The following is a 23,952-nucleotide window of genomic DNA, read 5'->3' as shown; positions in this document are numbered from 1 at the left end:
TCAAAAGTTGACCCTCCCAGGCCATATCCCCCCTTAAGAGGGAAAGTGGACGTAACGAGCGAACGAACAAAGCAAGGAAGCATGCGGCCGTCCAAATGAAGGACGGCCGCATGCACCCGGGCAATAAATGCCAACGCATTTCATAACGCCGACGAACCCATGAACAACTTCAACTCATTGCGGCAAAAGAAATGTACCGAACCAACTGTCTGCTTTTTTTCTGCTCTTTTCTATTGCTATCTTCCTAGTTCTTTCTTCTGGGACTGCCGACAGCCCCTCGGGCACGCAGCGAACCACCAGCGGCGAAGCGAAAGCGGCCTCACCTCGTCGTTCTCGGTGCAGAGAGACGTGAGGCGCTTGTTGAGCATCCGCAGCCTCTGGTCCAACTCCTCTTCGATGGGGTGCTCCACACTCACCCGCTGCGGCTGCACAGGGGAAGAAAGGACCGCGGAAGGCGAGGTGCAAACGGGTTTTATTCTGCCATGCACCGTCAACCCGCCCGGGTTAACATTTTTCTACGGAGCCACAGAACTACGCAACGTTTTCCCAGTATGCCGGACAAATAAAAAAAACAGTACCGTAAATTCCCGGAAGATGCTCCAGCCCCGAAAGATAGCCCACCCCTATTTTTGGCTTGATTTGCTATATTCTTTTAAACACCGAAAGATAGCCCACTCCTAGTAATAGTAGTGTTAGGATCAACAATGGCCTCGGCATGAATGCGGCTAGTTCACCATGGTGGGATATAAGCGAACGTTGCTGACTGGGAAGTACAGTCATCTTTGCTTCATTTCTCCTCGCCACCATAACAAGCTTGGAAGAGACACGACCTAAAAATAGCAATTTTTTAAACTTTAATTGATTGTACACCGAATATTTAGCCCACTCCATATTTTCACCCGAATTTCTCTTGATGTTAGGTGGGCTATTTCTTGGGATTTAATGGTAAGTGTGCAAACGAGCTGGCGCAAATTGAATGTAGGTAGTCACAAAGAACTTGAGACTGAGGTAAGATAATGGACAGCACAAATGAAGTCTCAAGCACACTATTTTAGAGGTTTCTTGTCAAATAAATTTTCAGATATGTTTGAGACTTGGGTGTTTAACAATTCGTGTCTGAAAACTTGTTTGTCCAGTCACTAATTTTACCTGTCTCCAGTTCTTTGCAATTATCTTAAAATGAAATCAATTAGCCCAACAGGCTGGTACATTGTAAAAACAAAGTACAAACAAGGAGCACAGGAAGTCTGATGCTCCAAAAAGAAATGCAGAAGCAACTAACAGCAAAAATTACAATCGTGAATATTTTATTGAGTTTAAAGCTAGTGATCTTAATAAATATATAAACGCAAGTTTTCAAAAAAAAATACTCAAACGAAATGGTGGCACGGCTCACCTGTGCTCATTTCATTAAATATGGGAACGAAGCCTACCAACATAAAAAAGTTGGGAAGAGGTGAAACCAAAAACTACTAAAGACAAATGTTACCCCAAAGTTTCCCATTTGGAATGGAGTTTGAATATACGGAGGATTTAAAGAACGAGAATTATGCCACTGGCAAAGGGGAAGCACACCAAACTCTCGCTTTAATGAGGTCGGTGAGACAGCAAAACAACGTTCAATATAAGCAGTCATTCGGTAAAAGAAGGAGTGCTGTAATTTCATTCGCCGTAACCGCAAAAGTGCACAAAGTGCTTCAAAACAAAGTTATTGGTGGCCTTTTAAGTATGTACTCAAATAATGAGCATGTTTCCAGCCTTTTTACATAGGCAATATGCTGAAAAATGCAACTATGCCAAGGAGCATGTAGCTTCCATCACCCCCATCGGCTCAGCGGTTAACAGAGTATGCGGAGAGCAAGTTCGTCTGCTTCTTTTTGCAGGAGGTTGTGGTGACGTCAGAACGCCAACCTCTGATTGGTTCTGAATGAAGAATAGTGGGTAGACCCCAAGGCCGCTTGCTTCGAGGTCTACCCACTATCCTTCAATCAGAGCCAATCAGAGCTCGACGTCTCTCTGACGTCACCACAACTGCTGTGCAAGAAGCAGACGACTTGTTCTCCGCATAGTCCATTGACCGTTACGTTCCACCGCCCCCTCTCTTTCACATTTGCCCGTAAATGCCGCTGTTCAGAGGCAAGCACTCTACAGAATTCAAGTTGACTCTTCTCTAACTCGTGTTGGCAGCTGTCTAACCTCCTCGTCCCCCCGGTGCGGCTGGAAGCTGAACTTGCGGGGCACCATGAAGGCGGCGTTGTTCCCCTCGAGGAAGCGCTGCTTGTCTGCCCGGGAGTCCAGGTCCGCCGCCCGCTGCTGCAGGGCGGCGCACTCCTGCTGAAGGGACCGCTGCAGGCACTCCTCCGCGTTGCCGCACGTGCGCAGCGCCCGCGACAGGCACACATGGAAGCCAAAGTCCATGCACTGCGAGAGGCGGAAAGAGACCACACTCGTCTCGGTTATTCTCAAACAAGAAGATAAATTGAGCGGTCCTGCGTTAATCTTCAGTACGCTCTCGACGACAGCTCGGACACGTCACGAAGAAGTCGTTGGGCCTCGGCGTCACGTTCATGGTGTGTGAACAAGAGCGTTCAAAACAAATTAGGCATCTGACCATTTTGTTCCGAATGCTTTTGTTTCTCTTTTGTTCCAAAACGCGTGAAAGCGCGTCTCCTGGTGCAAGCTCACAGCACTGACAGTGCTGTGAGCATCGTTTTTCTTTTTCCAGAGAGTGTGTGCAGTGGGTATCGGATACTACAGAAACCCAAAGTATAGGCCAGGTTAGCAGCACTGCGGCTCAGTGGTAACGTCTCCGATTCACACGCAGTGGACCCAGTTTCGATTCCCACAGGCGGCGGGCACTCTTTTTTGAGGATTTTGCAACATCGACGATGGACGCCCTACTTTGCCAACTACGACATCAACATCTACAACTACAACATCAACAACGGCTGTCATTTCCAGTGGTGGGAAGTGCCTGTAAGAGTCATCGCTGTAAAATAGCGACAAAGGCAGCGACAACGCAGGATTTATTGCGTCTTGCTTTGCGGCGACGTTGCACAAAGAAACTCGGTATGGATTTCGTGCCCTGCAGGCGCAAGCATCGTCGTGCACGGCGTTTCTAAAAGAGGGCCCTGCCAAAGCCGGCGCCCGACTGAGAATGGAACGCGAAGTCTGCGTTTCTCGCAGCCGTGCACGTCGGTCCTAACCCTGCCATTTCAAACTTTTTGTTTCTTCCCTCTCCTGCACACTAGTATCTCAAAATATCGGTAAAGTCGAAAGATTTCCGCATCGTGAAATGAACTCCCATAGGCACAATGCATTTACTCGTCGCTCAATTCTAAAGGTTTTCGGGACTGACCTCCGATGTCCCAAAATCTTGACAACAAATATTGCAACAAAAAAAAAAAAAAACAGGCAGGGCACAGGAAAGAATGAACTGGTGACCTAAACATTGGTCGAGGAAGAAACAGCAATCGAAACACAAACGCACAAGAAAAGAAGAAAAAAAATTGTGGATCATCACACGTGCGTACGTGACAATGCAAAAAAAAGAAAGAAATCCCACGTCATGAGCGCAGCAATGTGCGAAACAGCATGTGCCTCAGGGACATTTGTTGTCTTAACTTTTTTTTTCTCCCTTATCAGTCGGTGTCCCCGTTTCTCTCTCCCTCGCGCTCAAAAGTATCTTCGCCTCTTCGTCTTTTCTTTTTTCTTCTTTGCGTTCCCACTTTTTAATTTTGCTGTCTCATCTTACGAGTGTTGCTTGTTGATAATTTTGTTGTGCTCGTCGAGTTTCAATTGGCACGATTGTTGGAAGGGTTCCACTCCACAATGCGCGATCAGTGCAATGCAAATTCGGTACCTCGCTTATCTCGAAACTCCACTCATCTCGAATTTTTTTTTCTAGTTTTTACGAGTTCGAACTGACAAGAATTAACTGCATGCAAATGTGCTTGGTGCCCGGTAATGACATTTCAAAATTGCTTTCTCCGCATGCACGGCGCAATTGATTCACAATCAGATTCACAACCGGAGGCACCCTGGTTCGAAACCGAGCACTTCCACAGGAATGGGGGCTGCACAGTACAGTAAGAACTACAAGTCAGCGCCATCGCACCTTCTTTCCACTTGGCGGAATGTCTAGGCCAGGCGATTTTTTTATGCCCATTGGGTCCCTTCGAGTTTAAATTATCAAGATCCGACTGTAGGTGTTATTTTTACCGGTCACCTCAAATAGGACAAACACAGTGAATATGTCACCAAAAGGTACAATAGGAAGTTACGGTATTTGAAACGAATGTCATCCAGAGCGCCACCTTCTCCAAAGCAGCTCGTTTATAAAACACTCCACATGTTTTATAAAACACTCACTCAGCTTGCATCAAAACTCTCTTTCCAATCGTCAGTGGGTGCACGAAGATACCTCGGGGCAGATATGTAGCTTTCTCAAAAAGCACTAACACTCACTTTGAACACCCAAAAACAATCAGCCGATGCCCCTCTCAAGGCCCCTTTCAATGCCCAATGCTCAATGCCCCTCTCAAGTAGAGTAGCATTAAATTTTAATCGTACAATATCCCACCGGAATAAGTTACCTATATGTGTCGTAGAGTGTGAGACTGTCTCTCTGTTCCTGGACGAGTTCGTAACAACCGCGTAAATATCTCGGTGCTTTTTGCTTCCGTTTTGTCGCCGACACGTACCTGCCGTCCATTTTTCCATTTTGTTTGTTTTTGAGAAACTTTACGCGGCATACCGCGAATTAGCGTTTATTGCAATGCATTGTATGTTGGTGAGTGACCTTATTTGCTCTCCTCGGTTTTTATTGCAATTGGGACGCTTTTGTATTATGTCCCTCCTATTATATTCCCTCTAGAGATAACAGCATTCTAAATAATTTAAAAAAGAATTGTGCTACGGGAGTTGGCTACGGTTGCCGTTAGGCGCCAGCTCCCGGCGCTCAGTCGTCGAAAAGCCAGAAAAAAAAGCGAGCAGACGCAATGATAGCCGTCATCGCGGCGTCCAATCTCGTGTCCGTTTCAACTGCCGCATCCACCGCCGCTGCAGTGCCACTGCCAGGATTGCGACGGGCAACGACATCGCAGGAGAGCAACCTCATCGGAAGAAATGCAGACGAGGGCACGGCAAACACGCCAGTCATGCATTCCCCCAACAAAGAAAAAGGAAGGAAGGCGTCCACTCACGTCCATGAGGTCCGAGAGGTCCTCGACGAAGTACTTGTGGATGGCCGCGTTGGCAGACTCCATGCAGAGCAGGTACTCGTTGCGGGCCTTCAGGCACTGCAGGCGCACCTCGTGGTGCTTGGCGGCACGCTGGGGACGAAGGGGAAGGGGACAGGCGGAAGACGACAATAGGCGGGTCACCAAAAAGTGCAAAGGCTGACGACGACGCTCCGTCCCGGTAAAAGAAGACGGTTACCAGACGACCCCAATCGACTACAAACTGTGAGTACCCCTTTAAAAAGACACTGACAGAATATTTATGCTCGCCAAGGTTTTCATTTGTACATGATATATGAGAACCTAACTACCCAGAACGCAATGTGCGGCTCAAAATTTGTTTTCTTTCCATCCGAAAACCATCAATCGAGAACTGGCCGGTTTCAGTCGAGCTCACTGTCTTCTCCATGGTCACGTGCCATTTTCCATGGTTCAGACTAGGGGTGTGCGAATATTTGAAACTTCGAATGCTTCGCGAATAATGCTTGCTATTCGATTCGATTCGCTTCGCACTTTCGTTGTTCGAAGTTCTTTGAATACTTTGAAAACTATGAATAAAGCGGAACTCGCCGATTAATGTCAACCCGCGGTCGAGTTCCCCGTTTTGTTTTTGGACTGCAAAGTATGGTTTCGAGCTTGGCAAACCCAAAAAACCAACCTAATATGTTTGTTTTTTTGTATGAAGCATTGGAAAGTTTTTTGCACGCAGTAGCACGATCTGTCCTTTGCTTGCTATGATGTCTGGATTGCGGAGTTCGCGAAGTGGCTGCGATAGATTTGATGAGGGACTAAGATTTATAACAGCACGTGCATCATCGTAGAAAGCACAAATGCCAAGGTGCTATGGATTCGGATATGGATTTACGACTGACCTCGGCTATTGGCGATATCTGGCTCGTGTTATTTTCCACTTGATTTCCGTGCTCATCAGTTTGCCAGTATTATTTTCGTTATTTATCCTACCCGTTTTCACTGACACAAATTAAACTCACTCCCTCCGCAAAAAAACAAAAGAAAACAATGCATTCTTAATTTATTGTTTCTTTGTGGCGCCCTTTATTGGCGGAACTATTGCACACGGAAAGAGATGGCACAAAATCTGCGGCTGCGCAGCGCATTGCACGATCTCCAACTCTGCTATAGCCTGCCGACCCGCTCCGCTTGTGTACTTCCGTTTACGTTCTCGTGGTTATGTTCGCCCGCGTAAAAAGATTTTCCACAAAGTCGGTGCAGCTGCGCAACACAATCTTCGACTTTGTATTGTGGCTCGCCGATTTGCCACCGCTGTGTACTTTCGTTTACGTTCACGTGGTTGCGTTTATCCGCGACGCAATCTCCGACTGTACTGTGGCTTGCCGACCCGCCTTTACTTGTGTACTTCCATTTACATGCTGTAACTTCGCTCCTGAAATGGTGTTTTACTGACTGATCTTTTATTTCATCTGTTTTTTTTATTAGTCACATATGGGCCATTTTTAATCCAATTCGTAATTGTTTATTGAAAAAAAAAATTCCAGTTGGGTTTTGATTGAGCATTCCTGTTTAATTCATATTGAATAGAAACTACTTGTTTTCAAAAATGTCCTTAATGGAAACTGCTGTTCGTATTCAAAAATAATCGATTCGCTTCGAAAGATTTTGATATATTTGCACACCTCTAGTTTAGACACAACCACCAAAGATAATCAAGGTCGTGGGTCATCGAAGGCACACACTCAATATTAAAAATAGAAACAAAATATGGTACCTATTTCTTGTGGCTTCTAAAAAGCTGTAAATGCGTCGACTGAAAAAAGTGGAAGCCGTTTACAACTCCCTGTAACACCGAATTAGAGCGCAGCTCTTGAGGAGGAGGGGGGAAGGGTACTGGGGGGTGAAGTGACCTGGGGGGGGGGGTCACGTGACCTTGGGAAGTCATCAGTGACGATGACGATGCGGACTCCGATGACGTCATCTGTGATGATGACGATGACGATGCGGATGCCCCCCCGAAGTCACGTGACACCCCCAGGTCACGTGACCCCCGCCGAGGTCACGTGACCTCCCCGATGACGTCATCGTCACTGATGACGTCACCGGCATCCGCATCGTCATCGTCATCATCACAGATGACGTCATCAGTGACGTCACTGATGACCTCACCGGCATCCGCATCGTCATCGTCATCATCACTGATGACGTCATCAGTGACGTCACTGATGACGTCACCGGCATCCACATCGTCATCATCACTAATGACGTCATCAGTGACGTCACCGGCATCCGCATCGTCATCGTCATCATCACTGGTGACGTCACTGATCACGTCATCAGTGATGATGACGATGACGATGCGGATGCCGGTGACGTCATCGATGACGTCATCGGGGAGGTCACGTGACCTCGGGGGGGGGGGGGGGGGGGGGTCACGTGACCCTGGGGGTGGTCACGTGACCTGGGGGTGTCACGTGACCGGAAGGGGGGGTCACGTGACCTCGGGGGGGGGGGGGGGGGGGGTCACGTGACCTTGGGGTGACCTTGGGATGACCTTGGGGGCCACGTGACCTTGGGATGACCTTGGTTACGCCGACGCCAACGCCGACGCCGACGGCGACGCCGCTCAAGCCGGGAACGGGCCCCTAAGAGCTGCGCTCTAAAAAGAAAGTTGCACAGCCACGTGACTCCCAGCAACACTCTCCTCTTCTATATTTCTTCTTACTCCCCAGTCTAGTTTTAGTTTCGGTTTCGAGCAGTTGCGTTTTTTTTTATTTTCTTGAAAATATATGTGACGCTGTAGCAAAATACTGATTGGATAGCCTTTTTGATACCATAGTAAATTGCCTAACAAAAGAATAAAAAAATAAATTTTTGGGGGGTGTCAGTGTCCCTTTAATGTAATTTGTATGAAATATTATTTCAAGGCAGAGTCAAACATGCAAAACGAATTCACTTCCATACTTGAGGACTTCTGTGGCTACGCAAGGTACGGCAGTACGTGCCTGAGAGCTCGGAAATGCCACAAACACGTCTGCTTTTCAGCGCCGAGAAAGTCAAACTGAACTCGGGTGCACCAAGACGGCTCCCACCTTGGAGAGCTCCTTCTCCACCACCCGGAAGCGCTTGGACTTCTCCAGCTTCTCCTTGGGAATGGACTGCTCCAGCCGGGACTTCTGGGAGGCCACGTAGTCCAGCTTGGCCTTGGCCTGCTGCTCCAGGGCGCGGTAGGCGTGGTACGTCTTCATCGTCTGCCACAAACATTGCACAGACAGCGCCTATCGTCACGATGCAGGGGAAAACAAAGCTACGCTCGGTGTCAACTTTATTTTCTCTTGTCTAGACTAGGGTCCCTGGAACGTGTCCGACTGGTGTGTTTACCGCAACCCAAGTAGTCTCCCGATTTCCGCCTGATGATGTCACAGAAATGTTGTGCTATTGCCGGCCGCTGCAGCCCGACAGTGCAGCGAGAGTGGCGGCTTCGTTTGGCATCTGGCGTGCACTCTCGCACAAAAGACTAATCCAGACGAAGCACTACTTCAGCGCTCATTTTGAAATCTTCTAGCTTTTATTCTTGTACATGTTACAGTTCCGTTTCGCTCGAAAAGACATGAACGACGCTACAACCGACGGGAACCGTTTTGCCGTAATGTGCCGCAACTATGATTTGTGTCTGGAAAGTCACTGTAAACAAAGTGAGAGTGTGCCAATTTCATTTTTTAGATCATCTGGTTATCTTTTTGCAGAAATTATTTCGCTTCCAGCGTTGCGACTTTGAAATGGCCTACATAATAAACCAATTGCCGATTTCAAATTGCTTTACTGCTTACATGCAATGCACCCTCCCCCTCACTGAGAAGGAAAAAAATGATAAAACACCAGATGTGGGGCAACCAGAAAGAATGGCGATTACCTAGCACCTTGATAGGCAAAAACCAAAGGAAATTGCAGGATTCTGCTACACATCGCACCCACCTCATAACCGACTCTGCATTATTCTCGTTCAGAATTTGGGAAGCATTCTGAAACTCCCAAACATTTCAAGCTGCAATCAAATTAAAAAGCATTTTTTTTTTTTTTTTTTTTTTTCTGAACAAAAAGTGCGCAAATGAGCTGGTGTAAATTCAACATAATGGATCATTCTAGAAAATCGCCGGTTCAGGAGGTTCCGGTATCAAAATATAGGTGAACATGTGCTCAAGCCTTGACAACGGAGGCAAGATCCAGCTGGCTCCATTGAGCTGCAAGAATCCAGATTCAATTCCCCTAGTCTCTTTTGTCCCTATTGCAGTTTGTCTTTTCACCCCCTGGTTAATTTATTCGGTCCTTCCCTCGCCTTCTTAAGCTGCGCAGGTTTCGCGGCTAAGCCGCCCGGGTGGCGCCAGTTATTTCTAAAATGGTGGATTACGAAAAACCCAGAAACTATAGGGTACTTTCGGAGTGATTCAAAACAGCTCATTTCTTTGCCGGTGTTACGCTGCATATTTAAAAAAAAAAAAAAAAAATAGGAGAATGTTACCTAGGGTCTGTAAGAATGCCCACCCGAAAAGGAGATAAATGATGAAACACGTGGGGTGGGCTATCTTTGGGGATGCGACAGCAAAACTTGATTGAATACGAGTGGTAAATACCGAAGGTGGGCAACCGCTAAAAACCTTGTGACAGAGGAACTGATACCGCATGTCACGGACACTGCAAATTCGCATTTCACGAAGCGATAAACGCAGGCAAATTCGCTAGAATCTCCCGTTACACGGCGCAAACGACATGTGAGGACTCGCCACAAACTCGCGTGTCATGGGAGCCATACCGCAGATTGCGGACGCAACAGATTCGCATTTTACGATGCAATAAACACGCGGAAACAACTCGCGTGTCACTGGTAATGATATTACGTGTGCAGACTGCAGACAAGAACGAGGGGGCCTGCTACGAACTCACTTGTCGCACGTACCGGCATCGCAGACCGCGTGGTTGACGCGATTCCGTCAGTCAACGCACAATGTCTGCCAGGAATCGAAGGGGTGTTCAATGTTTCGTGATTTTGATGTAATGTATATTTAGCTAGGAAAACAGGATGGGTGATCTCTTCGGGGAGAGCATTCAGACAGGATTTTACGGTAATAAGACGGACTCAAAGGAAAAAGCTAGAAAAAGCCAGTTTCTGAACTTACGGTGTGCAGTTCATGCAGCACCTTGAGCAATTCCTCGTGCTGTTGAGCCCCAATGCCACGGCACTGCAGACAAAGAGTGCAGACACACGGAAACATCACTGCACTGTCCTCTCGTGTCCCAGCCAAAAAGACGGTCACATGTTTAAAGTTTGTTTATTTAATATATCAGTTCCAATCAAGGACAGTCAAACTTTAAAAAGCAAGGAATTTGAAAAAAAACAAAAAAAAAAAACACCTAACACAGTGGCAAATTAAGCACAATGCAGAAACACCAGAACATAAAATAGCACATACAATAGAATGTACAATAGTTAAGCAGCATCCAAAGCACAAAAAAAACTTACTGAAATTTACAGTTCCCATATCCCAAAATGTTTAGTAAGTCGAACAAACCAGCATTTGTTAGATTTATTAACATTTACAATTGGTGAACCTTCCAATCAAAAACCAAAATCTACACACACAAAGCAAGCTTTCTCTCATTGTAATACTCATGTACAGGTAGCCTTAAAAGTACCATAAAATGAAGCTGGAATTAAGAAACCAGATCCGTTCCGGACGATGTTGCGCCACGTCAATGGCATTGCAACTTTCTGGTGGCTCTTCCAATGTCACAAGTGACAAGGTAATGGCAGTAAGGCCTCTCTCATTTCTGCTCAATCAAAGTTTCCGAAGCCTCGTTGTAATACACCGCCTAGGGCAGAACACTAACAAATTGGGGTCTAATCATCCTTTTGTCAGTAGCTTTCACAGTGAAACTGGACGTGTCGCGTATACTGCACGACGCAGCTACACAAACAAGACGTCTCTGGTTCGTTTCATTTCGCTCGAACGGGACACTGACGGCGTAAGTTAGTGCTCCGAACGAGCAGTTTTCAACGCGCTCGTAGTTTTAATAGCCTCTCAGTTCTGGAAGAAAGAAAATGATAAAAATCAACGAGAAAAGTCGGGAGACGGAGAATGCACAGCGTGACTCGAGCTGTGCTTTTGCCAAGCCGAGCTTTTCCGAGCTCGGGAGCCACGCTAAATTTGCTGTCGCACTGAGTCGTCACACGACGCCCAATCACGTGATACCACGACGTCGTGTGAAAGCAGTCTCCTGTCCTCTGCTATATAGACGATGCGGACAAATTCCCGCAGCTCATTGTTGGCTAAAGTCCGAAAATCATTGAACCGCTTCTTTCAAAACGGGTGCAACCAATTGGAGGCCATCTCGCAGAGGATGTGTGATGGCTTGTGATGACCGTCACCCGTGACGCGCGATCGCTTGTGACACGTGATGGCCCGTGACGCGTGATGGCCCACCTTGCGGTAGATGCGCTGGACGTCCTCGAGCAGGTGGGCAAGCTGGGCCACCAGGGTGGTGGTGTACACCTCCCCGAGGGCGGCGTGGTCCCGACTCTGGCGACGAGTGCTCGCCACCAGCTGCTGCCAGCAGCCGTATGACGAGAACAGGTGCCACTGCTCGCGCCTGCAATGTGCACAAAGACCACACTTTAACGAGAATAATAATAACAATATTTTTTTCATTAGATTGCCCCAATACAACTACAGTGGTCTTTAGATCGGTGCACCTCCGCAAGAACAACGTAAGTAAGAAACGAAAATATACATGATCCCACTCAAGACACGCCAATACAAAAATAATATGGAGCACTGAAATGATGATTAGTTAGTAAAGAGTTGAATTACTCAACAGGTGGCAGAACAGAGATGTCGAGATATGGAGCAACAACACTGTTATTAAGTGACTGGATATGAAAAAGGGGTGGAAATGTGCTGTGGCGAATGAATATAAAAAGGAGTAAATGACAGGTTGACTGAAAACTGACACGAAAATTAACTTTACGGAGGAGCTAAGCAGAGTCATAGCACTTATTTGCAAGTTTATGTAGAAAGACAAAGTCATGAACCTGCCTTCTCTGGGACAAGTGTGAGAGAGAATATTTTTCTAGTAGATATTGATATCCAGACATTAAGTCATAGATAAGCTGCTACATGAAACGAGTTATTCATAAAGGGTGTTGCCAGTGGAGGTAAGTGCATTTTTTAAGCTTTTCTTCTTTTCTATAGGTAGTCTGCTGCAAATCAAGAAGGTAGGGTGAGGGAAAGGAAGGCAGGGGAGGGGGAAGCAGATGGAATGCTAGAAAGAGTGAGAGGTTTCCCACTTTCTTAGCCAGCATTCTGTCTGCTTTCCCCCTCCCCGACCTTCCTTTCCCTCGCCCTACCTTCTTGAGTTGCAACGGACTATAGTAGGGTCCAAAACTTTTATAAAAAAGGGAACTTGCACTAGGGATTTTTTAGCTGTGGGCTAAGTTAGGGTTCACGGGGGCCACTAGGAAAGAAGCAAAATTTGTTAATTAGTTAGCTAATTATTTAAGTAAAACGTTTTGACCAACTTTTTTAATTTTCTGTTTTTGAGACTAATGTAGTTGGCAAATTGACGCCCAACCTCCTAATAGCCTAACTGCGACGTGAAACTTTTACTAAGAAAGTCGTAGCAGCCGTTACGAGACAAGAAACGTCATCGTTGTAGACAGCTTTAAAGGGGCACTGACACCCCAAAGGTCGTATTTATTTTTATTGCCTAAAACGATGCAAGTTGCAGTCATAGACACGCAAAAAAAAACGCATCGCGAAAAAAAATTTTCTTGCGCGCGCGCGCGCCTTTTTATTTTTGGCGTTTGATCTTCCCGCCTCTCGCCTCCTCGCTTCTTTTGATCGGTGACGTCAAAAATCAGAAAATTTAGAAGCTTTGTAGGCGACATCTCTATAACATTTAATTACGGCAATCCTAAAACATGTTTTTTAACGCAATTGCGAACGCACTACGGCCCTTCTTTTTGAAATACCAAAAATCGGGAGTTCGTTGTGGTGCCGTCTCCTGGATTTGTATCCTCCAACGGAAAACAGGCGACACCGCTCAAAACCGGTCCGCCGCAACGCCGCCGCTCACTCCTTTCCTCCTCGCTTTGGGTCGCCATGGCAACAGCAGGGAGTGGTGAAAGAAAGTCGACTCTCAGGTCTCCGCAATTTTTGACGTCAAGGCACCGGCGCCGATCGCGCGGGAACTTCGAATTTGGCATTTGGAAATTGTTTTTTTACTTCACAAATACTGAGTTCCCAAGTTTCAAATTTTGAGGGTAATGTCCCGGCATCGTTTTCAATCGTTTCGGATAATAAAAAAAAATATGATTTTGATGTGTCAGTGCCCCTTTAAGCCGAAAAGAAGCACACAAAATGCACCTGTAACGTGGACCCCTCCGCATTGCAACTTTGTGGCAATGGCCATGTTACCCGCGATGTGGCCACGCGGGTTGCCGAGCATGCACAGAGCAGAGGGATCGACATTACAGGTGGTCTTTATACACTTATTTTCAGTTTAAAGTAGTATACAGGGATAACATGTCTCGTTCCGTAGCGCCAGTGTGTACAACCTCCGCAATTGTTTCTTCCCCAATTTTTATCAAAAATTTCCCTAGATCTTTAGGAAAAAAAAGTGTTAATTTGCTTCAATATTGAGATTATTGTTATGGAATAGCTTAAGAATAGATACCTGTAGTTGGGTGGCCGTTTAAAGGTTAAATTTGCTTCGTTAAAACCTTTTTACATAATTAAAGTTTGTTACTTCGGCCTTGTGTGGCCCCCGAAAATCGTTGTTACCACTGGAGAAACAAAGAAGCCTTTTCCCCTGTTTTTCCCACTGCATTCAGCAGGTACGAGGAGAAAAAAGGTAAGGAATGTGTCTCTAAAGCCCTCTGAAACCCATTAAAAACAATCCCTAGATTTGAACAAATTTCCCTGTGCCCCTAAACGATGATGGAAATCCCTAGAACTAGGGGGGGAAATCCCTAAGTTTGGCAGCACTGCGTAGCGCAAATTACGAATTTTGTAATCAATATTTCACGTCACAGCTAGAGACCACAAGAAGATTGAGCGTTAAGTCTCCAACTACACTATATGCCAAAAACTGAAAATTCAAGATGTTAAGTCGAGGCTTTTTATGGTCGATGACAGGTTAAGAGTCCAAGTGGAGGCTCCTCCCACATCTTTCCACTAACTCCTCAACAAATTTTGCTTCTTTTCTAGTGGCATCAAAAACTTGCCACCAGGGCCTCAAATACCTAATAATCTTTCTTTTTTTTGTAAATATAGATAATTTAAAAACAAACAGCCTGTATAACGAATTTCTTCATTGTGTTCGCAGCTTTTTGTTCTGCTCATTATTGTATTTTTTTGCTCTCCAATCAGAAAGATGTGCCATTTTTCGTTCATTATATTGTATTCCATTGTTTTGGAATTGTCTGCTGTAGGGATGCCTGGACGTCTTTCATTGCCGTTGCAACTTTGAGTCCTTGTCCCCCATTTAAAAATATTATACAAAATAAAGATGATGTTCCTAAGTCTCACGCTAATAAATAGGGCAATCGAGCTTAAATGTGCACCACAACCTAAAGACAACTTTAATTTACCCTCAAGCAAGGGTGAACCTTATTAACGTAGCCTCACCCTGACGTACAAGAATAGATTGCTGAAAGCTTGCTAATCGAGCAGTACCATCTAATAGTTTGGTCTTTTTTATGTTTATTAATGATATACTCTTCAATTTAACTGCTAAGGCTAGGCTCTTTGCCAATGACTGCATTTTGTATACAGAGGTTAATGAGCCGACCAATCAAATTAATCTTAACACGTGTTTAGCACGGACTGGTCAGTGGTGGAACACATGGCAAATGTCACTAAACTTAGATAAAACTGTCTGTATGACTATTACTCACAAAACAAAGCCGCTTCAATTTGAGTACGCTATTGAAAAGTATCCACTAGCAAGAATAAGCAGTTACAAATATCTGGGCGTAATTATTTCTCATGATCTCCGTTGGAGTGCTAATGTTGATCGCAATGTAAAAAAAGTGAATTATAAACTGTGGTATTTAAGGTGGTCTTTGAATCAAAGTAGAGGAGATAGTTGGGCTAGTTGGTTTTGGAACTTGGAATACATTTTAGCACCCAAGACACAAGGACACAAAGACAAGAATTAGACACCACAGAAAACGTTTGGCTTATGAAACACTAATTCGCCCGTTGATAGAATACGGATGCGAAATCTGGGATCCTCATATTTTTAGAGATGTGCTAAAACTAGAAAAGGTGCAACGCTTTGCTTTGCGCTTTATTTTTTCCAAATATCGTCGACAGGATTGACCAATGGCACTGTATTCAAAAGCAAACATTTCGCTACTTAAGATGAGGAGTAAAGAAAAAAGATGAAATTTCTATATATATATATGATTATCAATGACTTATTGCAGATAGACAAAACAGCTTACCTAGTTCCTGACGAGTCAAGAATTACTCGGAACAAATATAGCCGCGCACTTCATCAGCCCCGGTTCTTCAAGGATTGTTTCAGATACTCATTCTTTTCACAACCATAAGTGACTGGAACCTTCTTTCGGAGCAAGCTGTGGTATACCAATCACTTGAGGCTTTTTCTTCTTATACTGCACCTTGCAAAATGTGAAATAAAATTTTTTTTGTGTGTGTGTGTATTGTTTTCTGTCAACGCATTCTCAGGGATCGTACAGAATTTTTTAATCAAAAGTGAAGGACTTTTCAAGCATTTTAAGGGCATCAGAAGACAAAATTCAAGGAAGGTTCAAAAAAATTTATTTATTAACAGGAGTTGAGAAATAAGCTCCTTTTTGGCAAGAACTTCTCGTTCTACAGCAGCTATAGCTGCTTCCTTTTCTTTTGCTGTTTGGCAAAAACTGTTGGCCTTGCCTTCGCTGCAGCTTCTCTCAATTTCGCTATTGGGAAACAATCTCTAAAAAACGCTGGCAACGTCCCGACAGGAATTGTAGGAGTAGTGAGACAACACAGCCTTCATTGTTTACAGAATCTTGGCTTCAACAACCATTTCGTCCTTCTGACAATCCGTGTCAAGGGTCGCAGCCCGTGAGGTACTTGCATCTGCACGCTGGTGCCTGGGCGTATCCGGCGCCAAGTCCAACACTGGTAGATAAGAGGTGATAGACGAGCTGAAAGCAGCTGACTTGGCTCCAGATTGATGCTTTCCGCTTTTCAAATGACTCTTCAAAGCGCGTTCACCCATTGTGGCGGCATCAATCCACTCTCGACGGATCGCACTTCGCTTGGAAGGAGTCATTCCTATCTGGTCTCACCCACTGGCAATAAGTAGTCTTTGTGTTCCAGCCAAGAAAACTCAAAATTAAACTTTCCATCCGGAATTTCGGCTTTCAATCTCGATTGAAAGTGTCGATCCTCAACACACTCGACACAAAGCAAAAATGGCGATGACACAAGACGCCTTGCATTGGATTGGCTTTATCCTTAGAGGTGTCGTGAAATTTTTTCTAACGGGATTTAGCGATTGAACTTTCGGGGCTCGACTGGTTCGAACCCGTTCGACGCAGCTTCAAACTTTTAACCAGATTCGACAGGTTCGACTTTGTGGACAGTGCTGCCAGACCTTGATACAAGCATGTATAGGTTTGGAGAATCTTTTTCTATGCAAAGGGTTATTTTATTTTATGAACAGTTGCAATTAAAACGAACTAATTCTATTCACTAAAGAAGTTAATAACTTAATTTTTTTTACTGTATCAACTGAAATAGCCCCAATCAGTGCTGCCCTCAATTCATCTCTTAGCCATCACCATCCAGTCTGAAGCCAACTGGTTAGCCTGTCGCGCATGCGCATATCAATCGAACCTGAGTCGAACCTTTGTCGAACTTTTCAAAAGAAGTTTGAAAATGTTTAACCTGTTTCAACTTGAACCTCGACCGGTTCGCGGCATCCCTATTTACTCTTTAGAACAAACGACATGCCATGCTGCCAGATGACGCAGCCCTATTTACGCTTTATTGGAGGATTTTCAAGGAATACAAGGATCATTTTAACTTTCAAGGATATTTAAGGGCCCTTAAAAGGCTTTTAACAAAATCCAGGGCATTCAAGGATTTCAAAAAGCTGCACGCACCCTGCATTCAAGCCCATAAGGGTCTTATTTTTTTTTTTTTTTTTTTTTGTCAAAGCATTTTTGTGTGATTATTTAGTGATATCTTTTACAGTACCTCTTCAAGTGTGTGCTGCTCTTGTTGTAGTTGTTTTCCTTGCACACTGGTATACCCACCCTATCATAGCCTCAACAAAGACTGATAGTACTTTGAAAGAAAATAATCAAAATTTCTTCAAATATTGTTTAGTTCCGTTGAGTGCACTTCCCAGGTAGCACAGGTACACTACGGCGAAGCCGCTTCGCCAGACGCCGGTGCAACTTTCTTGCAGTGTGGCAGAGTTCAAACGGAAAGCCCTCCTTCAACCCAATTTGCACGTGCACTTTAAAAAAAAAAAAAAAGCATTTGAGGTGTTTGAACAAAGACTAAACACAATGAAGGGTACATGATGGGGAAGAAAGGTATATAAAAATTGATATATGAAGAGTTCGAACACAAAATGGGCAAATGGAACCCGAAAGCTGAAATTTAAATACCAAATGCTGGCACAGAGCAAAGCAGACTACCTCTGTGGAAAAGGAAGTAAGGGAGGCCAAGAGGACACTGTGGGAGGAAGGAAAGCAGGGGAAATCGGCTTTAACCATGTGTAGCGGACGAAAACAGGAAATAAGAAAAAAAACATCTTGTAAACCCTGAGATGGGGAACAATAAAAAAATGGACGAACAACACAAAATCTCAAAGAGATTTTGTTGTGTTTGTTCGTTTTTTTATTGTTCCCCATCTCAGGGTTTACAAGATGTTGATTAATTACCGGCTCGCCTGCACTCTCTCACTGCTTAAAAAGAAAAGAACATCAGTATAATAATTTAAGAGGGAGTTTGTTGTTGTTTGAGGCTAGAACGGCAAAAGAAAATTGTTGTGTGCATGTTTATACCGCCAGAAGTTGGTCTGCCTCCATGGGCATCTGGTGCTTCAGCTGTAGACGAACAATTTAGCCAGTGTGGTACAACCGCCAGCCTGGGGTCTTTAACGTGCACCACACAGTAGTGATACATGACCGAGGCTAGAACGGGAGTATTCAGAACTAGAACATATAAGGTAAAGTATGAAAAATGAATGGATAATAAAGCATGAAGAAATGGATGCGCGGTGCCATAAGCCAAGGGGAAGACAAGAAAATGGAACACGTGGTGTTGAACCTAAACTAATAAAATTTTAGTACAATAAATGCACCATCATAAAGACACCTTTGTGAAAAGTTTAATTGCACTCAGTTCGTTGGTGTATTTATGCGAAATTTTCTTACACCCGAACTAGCACTTGGAAACACCCGGTTAACTAAACGGCGAAGCTAGGAGTACTGACTTCCTTTTCCTTTCGCCGCCAAATCCTCATTGGCGGAAAAGGGGTCATACGCACAAAATTATCCAACGTGTTCTCTTCCCCGCCGACACACCAGCACGCCAATGTTGAGCAGGCTCGCATGCAGTCGCAGCCCCTGCAAGAGCGACGGTCGCTTCCCGTAATACTTGGACCAGAACAGGAGAGGCCACTGCGATATTCTGCTTTGCAGGGGAGCATACCTTCAGCGCTTGCACATACCCTCTCTACTCGCCCTGCTTCCCGCTGTCGCCATTTCGCGAGGGCACCATTCCACACAACTAACATTGGTCAGAACCTATCTTTGAGCATAATTCACCTTTTTCTTATGATTCTTTTTTGAGTATTGGTAGTAGTATGGGGGCAAAGAATGCAATGAACAAAGATACAACGGCGCGATGCCAATGTGTTCCGACAGGCAGAGGCACGTTGGACTGCCCTCCCTTCGCAGTTAGCAGACAAACCCTCGCATTCCTTACTCGGGAAGTCAACGCACCTGGGCTTCTCTGCCTTGTGGCGGAGCATGAGGGTGCGCGCCATCTTGTCCAGGGCCCTGGAGTAGTCCAGTTCGACCTCCGCCCTGCGGCGGAAGTAGTCCTGCATCTCCCCGACCAGGGCCACCTGCGTCTCCAGCCGCACGTCCAGGCATTTCAGCTGGTCCCCGAGCTGCTGACGGATGTCTACAAGGGAACAAAGAGACGCGCTCAAGAGACCCGCGCACAACTTGGCAAACGGCCAAGGATACGGCCTTAGTGAGCCAATCAGCTCGCCTGAGGGAAACTCGTGACTACATCTACTACCTCGGTAGTTGCGTGCAGTCAGCGCTGACGGATCCACGAGCGAGAGGGGAAAGCCGCTTTGGTATTAATTTTGAGGAGGACAAAGGGGATTCCTGGGACACACAAAAGAGGATATGGCGGAGGGGAGAGTTCCTCCTTTCCGTCTTCTTCGACTGCTTGGGTTACGCCCTCGCCAGTGCACCTTTAGTAACGGCTGTCACGTGCTTCGCCCTCCAGGGCTCTGATTCGCTCAAAGGGGGGGGCCTAGTGTTCGCTCTTTGCTAAGTTATAGACCGACGAGCAGTTCGCGCTTTCCACTTTTCGCCCGCTTCCTCCTCTCCCTCCTACCCTTTCCACCCACGCCCGCCCCTCTTGGTCCCTTCTTTCCATCCTTCGCTTCCCTCGCCCGAAGGCGTGGGGAGGAGGGTCTTCTGCCTTGCAGAATCTCGAGTCTGGTCGTCGGCCTTTAAGGTGAAACAAAGTATACTTGCGGTATGAGTGAAATAAGTGGAAACAAATATTAGGGATGTGTGAATAGTGATTCAAATAGTGGTTTCAAAAGCAGTTCAAATAGCGGTTCAAATAGTGGTTTGATTCTAATAGTGCTGCATCATATGTACCTTTCACGGTGCAAGGCTTTCACGGTGCAAAAGGTTTTCTTAAGAGCGCTAAGTTAGGGATGACACTGCATTGTTCGATTTGAATCACTATTCCTACACCCCACAAAAAAGGACAAATACCAAATAAATAGAAGAGGGAACGCAGAAGAAGAGCTGGCCTCCTCTTTGGCGTTTGCTCCGCTAAAGTGGAAAGGGGTGGGAAGATCTTCTCTCAAACTCTTCACCTGTAACCGACTATAGAGAAGAGAGACATGCACTTGAAAAAAAAAGGAGGATATCAGATATAATATACAGTCCAAACCATGTGTAACTGGAGCAAATGTAAAGCCTAAGATTGGCATATTTTTGTCCTTTTCTGTGTGCTTGTGCATGCTTTCACGCTAGCGTCGAGTTAATTTTTTTATGTCTTGATCCAAGTTTAAAGGCTGGAATGGCCCGTCAAAGTATGGCCACGATTAAAGCATTACTTTTAAAGACACAAAAGAATAAAACATATAGGGACAAACACAGACAGTACAGTTCTAAAGGAACCGTATACTATCTCTCTTTGTCCCTATATGTTTTATTTTTTGTGTTTTTCAAATCATCTCTACCAACCCGCTCTAAGTTCATAATTGTATAAAGCATCACATCTATGCTATGCCTTTGGGCCTCATAAATTTCCAAAATAATATTATGTTGTTGTTGTTGTTTTGTTTTTTTTTCCTGCATCAAAATTAACTTTTGTGCTGCAGTTACGTAAGATTGTGAGAGTCCGCTCAAGTAAACCGCACATAGTTCTTCTCCAGCACAATCTGGTACCACCCCAACAGCCCAAGACGTTGATGTCATGAAAACTGCGTCGCCTCCCCCCACCATCCATCTCCCGAAAACTTCCAACGCCTCTGCACCAGACGGCTGACAACACTACCCGCTATCATATACATACAATTATTTCACATCATCCCCTCTACTCACTCTGGTAGAAAGGCGGTCTGCGCAGCGTGCCCGACCGCCTCAATTTGGCGCTGGCCCGTCGCCGCAGACTCTGCGATCGAGCCCCGGGAGACCGCTCCATCCCCGCAGGCGTCCGGAACACTGACCGCGAATGTCGGCGATCGCGCGCAGGTAACCCGAAGCCACGCATGCGTTGCGGTGTGACAAAGCGACCCCATCAGAAACACTTGTGGCGTCCTTGAGCTAACGCGCGAGCACAGAACTAAATCCGGCCGCAGACTCCTATCGATTGAGCCGCCCACTTCCGCGCGGCGGAGCCACCGGCGCGAAGGCAGTCACACGGTCAAAACCGCGGGACTTTGCCGGGTGGTTTAGCACGAAGTTAGGTTTGGTCAGAGCCAACTAGTGACGTGCGCGGACGACTACGGCCACGTGAGTAGCCGCAATCCAATAATTCGTGCACAACCTCCAAATACTTTTTTTCAAATACTTTTTTTCAAATACTTTTTTTTTTGTTGCTGTCGTTTGCTACAGAGAGCGCATGCAGTATGCTAAGAAATTCGTCTCCGGCACATTCGTACATTCACTGGAATGTTGGCGTGGTCAGTGCCAATTGTGACAGTGTTTTAAATATCACTAGGAGATCCGAGTTACTCCCGCGGGTCATATCACGCGATAACTCAGATAGTGCAACGCTGGGTATGTATGTTTACGAACGACGAAGTACAAAACATTTACTCTGGAGTGAGATCGAATAAATTATGGAACACGGCCGGTGATGTACTGACGACTCAGTCAAATGAGCACCCCCGATCCTAAAACTCGTGCACCGTAGCAAACAAACAAAAAACGTTTTGTCGTATGTCGTCTGCTACCGAATGCGCTGGACTCGCAGACGGCTTTTTGGCAAACGGCGCGTCTGCTACCGTCTGCGAGTTGAGAGCATTCGCACCTCTACTCGAATTTTGGTTTGGTCAGTGCGAACTGGAAGTCTGTGACGTAGAAGCGACTACGGTTACGTGTGTGAGCCCGAAGTCGATTATTCGTGCACAGTTCCCAAAACAAATAGTAATTTTACGATAGAGAGCGCTCCGTGTCTGCTCAAACTAGAGTTCCTGTATATGCTACCTACGGTAGCAGAGTTGCGCATTCAGCCTCGGCGCGTGGCCGTAGAGCCGGCTTTCCCGCACGAGATGGATGCTTTGCTCCTCACGTGACCAAATTTGGCGAATAGCGGCGCCGCGCGCGCCGCCGCGCATGGAAAACAGGAGAGGAGGAAAAGGAGGCGGAAAGCAGGGAAACATACGCCGGGGCAAGAGAAACGTCGGCGGAGCGACCGTAAAGGTGGCTTTCTTGCACGCCAAGGGATGCTTTGCTCCTCACGTGATGGATCTCGGCGAATAGCGGCGTGGCGGCGCGGGGAAAACAAATGCGCAACTCTGGCTCCCGTAGGGAGCCTATACAGGAACTCTAGCTCAAACGCAATCTGCGAATTCAGCGCTTTCGCATGTTCACTCGAATCTTGGTTTGACCAGTGCCAATTGTGACGTATGAACGACTACGGTCACGTGAGCAATCCCAACCCGATCATTCGTACGCAGTTCCAAACAAAAGAACAATTTTCTCGAATATTATTGTCTACTAGCGAGAGGGCGCGCACCGTCGTCTGCTAAAAACCCGTCTGCGAGTCGAGCGCTTTCGTATGTATACGCTTGACAATTGGAACCCGATTCGCGTTGCGTCGTTCTTGACTTGCCCCCTAACGAGTTTCCAACGGCTTCGGGCAAGCAAATACAGGCAAAGCAAGAAACGAAAAGCGCGCAAAGATATAAAATGCGTCGCGGAAGAAAAGCTCTCTCCGAGCCGAAAAGATCACCAGATGTGGGGCACGGCAACAACACACGCTGTTGTGCGGGTGCGCGCGGGGCCCCCTCCTCCCGCCTCGAACTTTCAACAAAAAGAAAACAAAAAAACTATAACCAAAAATTAAAAAAAAAAAAAAAAAAATCTTGAAGCGGCAAGCTGTAAAGAGAGCGCCAGCGAGAGTAAGCACCAAGCACTCTCGCTGACAAACCTCGAGTAAATATACAAACAAATAAAATGAAGGATGCGACGAAAGAAGAGTAGCGCGATGCGGGAGGGAAGAGGAAAAAGTTGCGAAAAAAGACGCGTTTTGAAAACGAAATCTCCCGTCGTCGGTGCACGGGGTGAGTGGCGTCCGCGAATATATATCCCCCTCATCGAAAGCGACGCGCGCGCCAACAAAAAAGAAAGCGGTGAAAGAGAGAAACCGTGCCAAACGAAAACGAAACTAAAATAAAAGAAAGCAGACGACGCAAAGGAGGGGGTGCACAACCCATAAAAATAACGGCATCTTCCCCCCTCTCGCGTCGGTGCCAGACCCGTGGGAAACGACACCAATTCCAGCGGCCAAAACGCGCACAGGCAAACGCAGCAGCAGTGAGGCGCCAACTCAACTTAGCGAAAGAGCGGCCCAAACGAAGGGCATGGGGGAAGACCGACGGAACCTAAATTCATACATAAAAAAATAGTTTCGGAGGACATAAACAAGGAGATGTCCCAAGAAGGAAATGTCGGTCCCCGCCCGTTGGTCGGTCCGTCAGCGTGACGCGGACAGGCGCACGTGGCCGAGTGAGAAAAAAAAAACGTCGGCAACATCGGAAATCCGTGGCAATGAACTCGGCCGAGAGCGGAGCTGTGCTGCTAGCCGCCGTGGAGGAAAGTCGCTACGCACTTCAACTCCAGAGACTACCGTTTTACTCGTCTTCCGTGTTGTGCCCGTTCAGACTGAATCAGGACAACACCGTGTGCGCTGTGCTCACGGTGACGACATCTGACCATTTTGTT

The 23,952-nt window shown here is 46.1% G+C and overlaps 1 protein-coding gene across 2 annotated transcripts in view; it reads right to left on the bottom strand.

Moving 5' to 3' along the window:
• Positions 1-23,952, bottom strand: part of LOC115322054 (SLIT-ROBO Rho GTPase-activating protein 3) — a 120,473-nt gene that overhangs the window by 24,867 nt on the left and 71,654 nt on the right. For both annotated transcript variants that reach the window (XM_040215513.3, XM_040215512.3), the window contains exons 2-8: positions 19,246-19,429; positions 11,693-11,858; positions 10,388-10,450; positions 8,306-8,464; positions 5,205-5,333; positions 2,197-2,421; positions 324-425 (exon numbers count right to left, since the gene is read on the bottom strand). In XM_040215513.3, the coding sequence (XP_040071447.1) occupies positions 324-425; positions 2,197-2,421; positions 5,205-5,333; positions 8,306-8,464; positions 10,388-10,450; positions 11,693-11,858; positions 19,246-19,429 (1,028 nt within the window). The remainder of the gene's footprint in view (positions 1-323; positions 426-2,196; positions 2,422-5,204; positions 5,334-8,305; positions 8,465-10,387; positions 10,451-11,692; positions 11,859-19,245; positions 19,430-23,952) is intronic.

Source organism: Ixodes scapularis, unplaced genomic scaffold, assembly GCF_016920785.2.
Source record: "Ixodes scapularis isolate PalLabHiFi unplaced genomic scaffold, ASM1692078v2 PGA_scaffold8__174_contigs__length_109621045, whole genome shotgun sequence".
Classification (NCBI taxonomy): domain Eukaryota; kingdom Metazoa; phylum Arthropoda; class Arachnida; order Ixodida; family Ixodidae; genus Ixodes; species Ixodes scapularis.
This window is presented reverse-complemented; position numbering and strand designations above follow the sequence as displayed.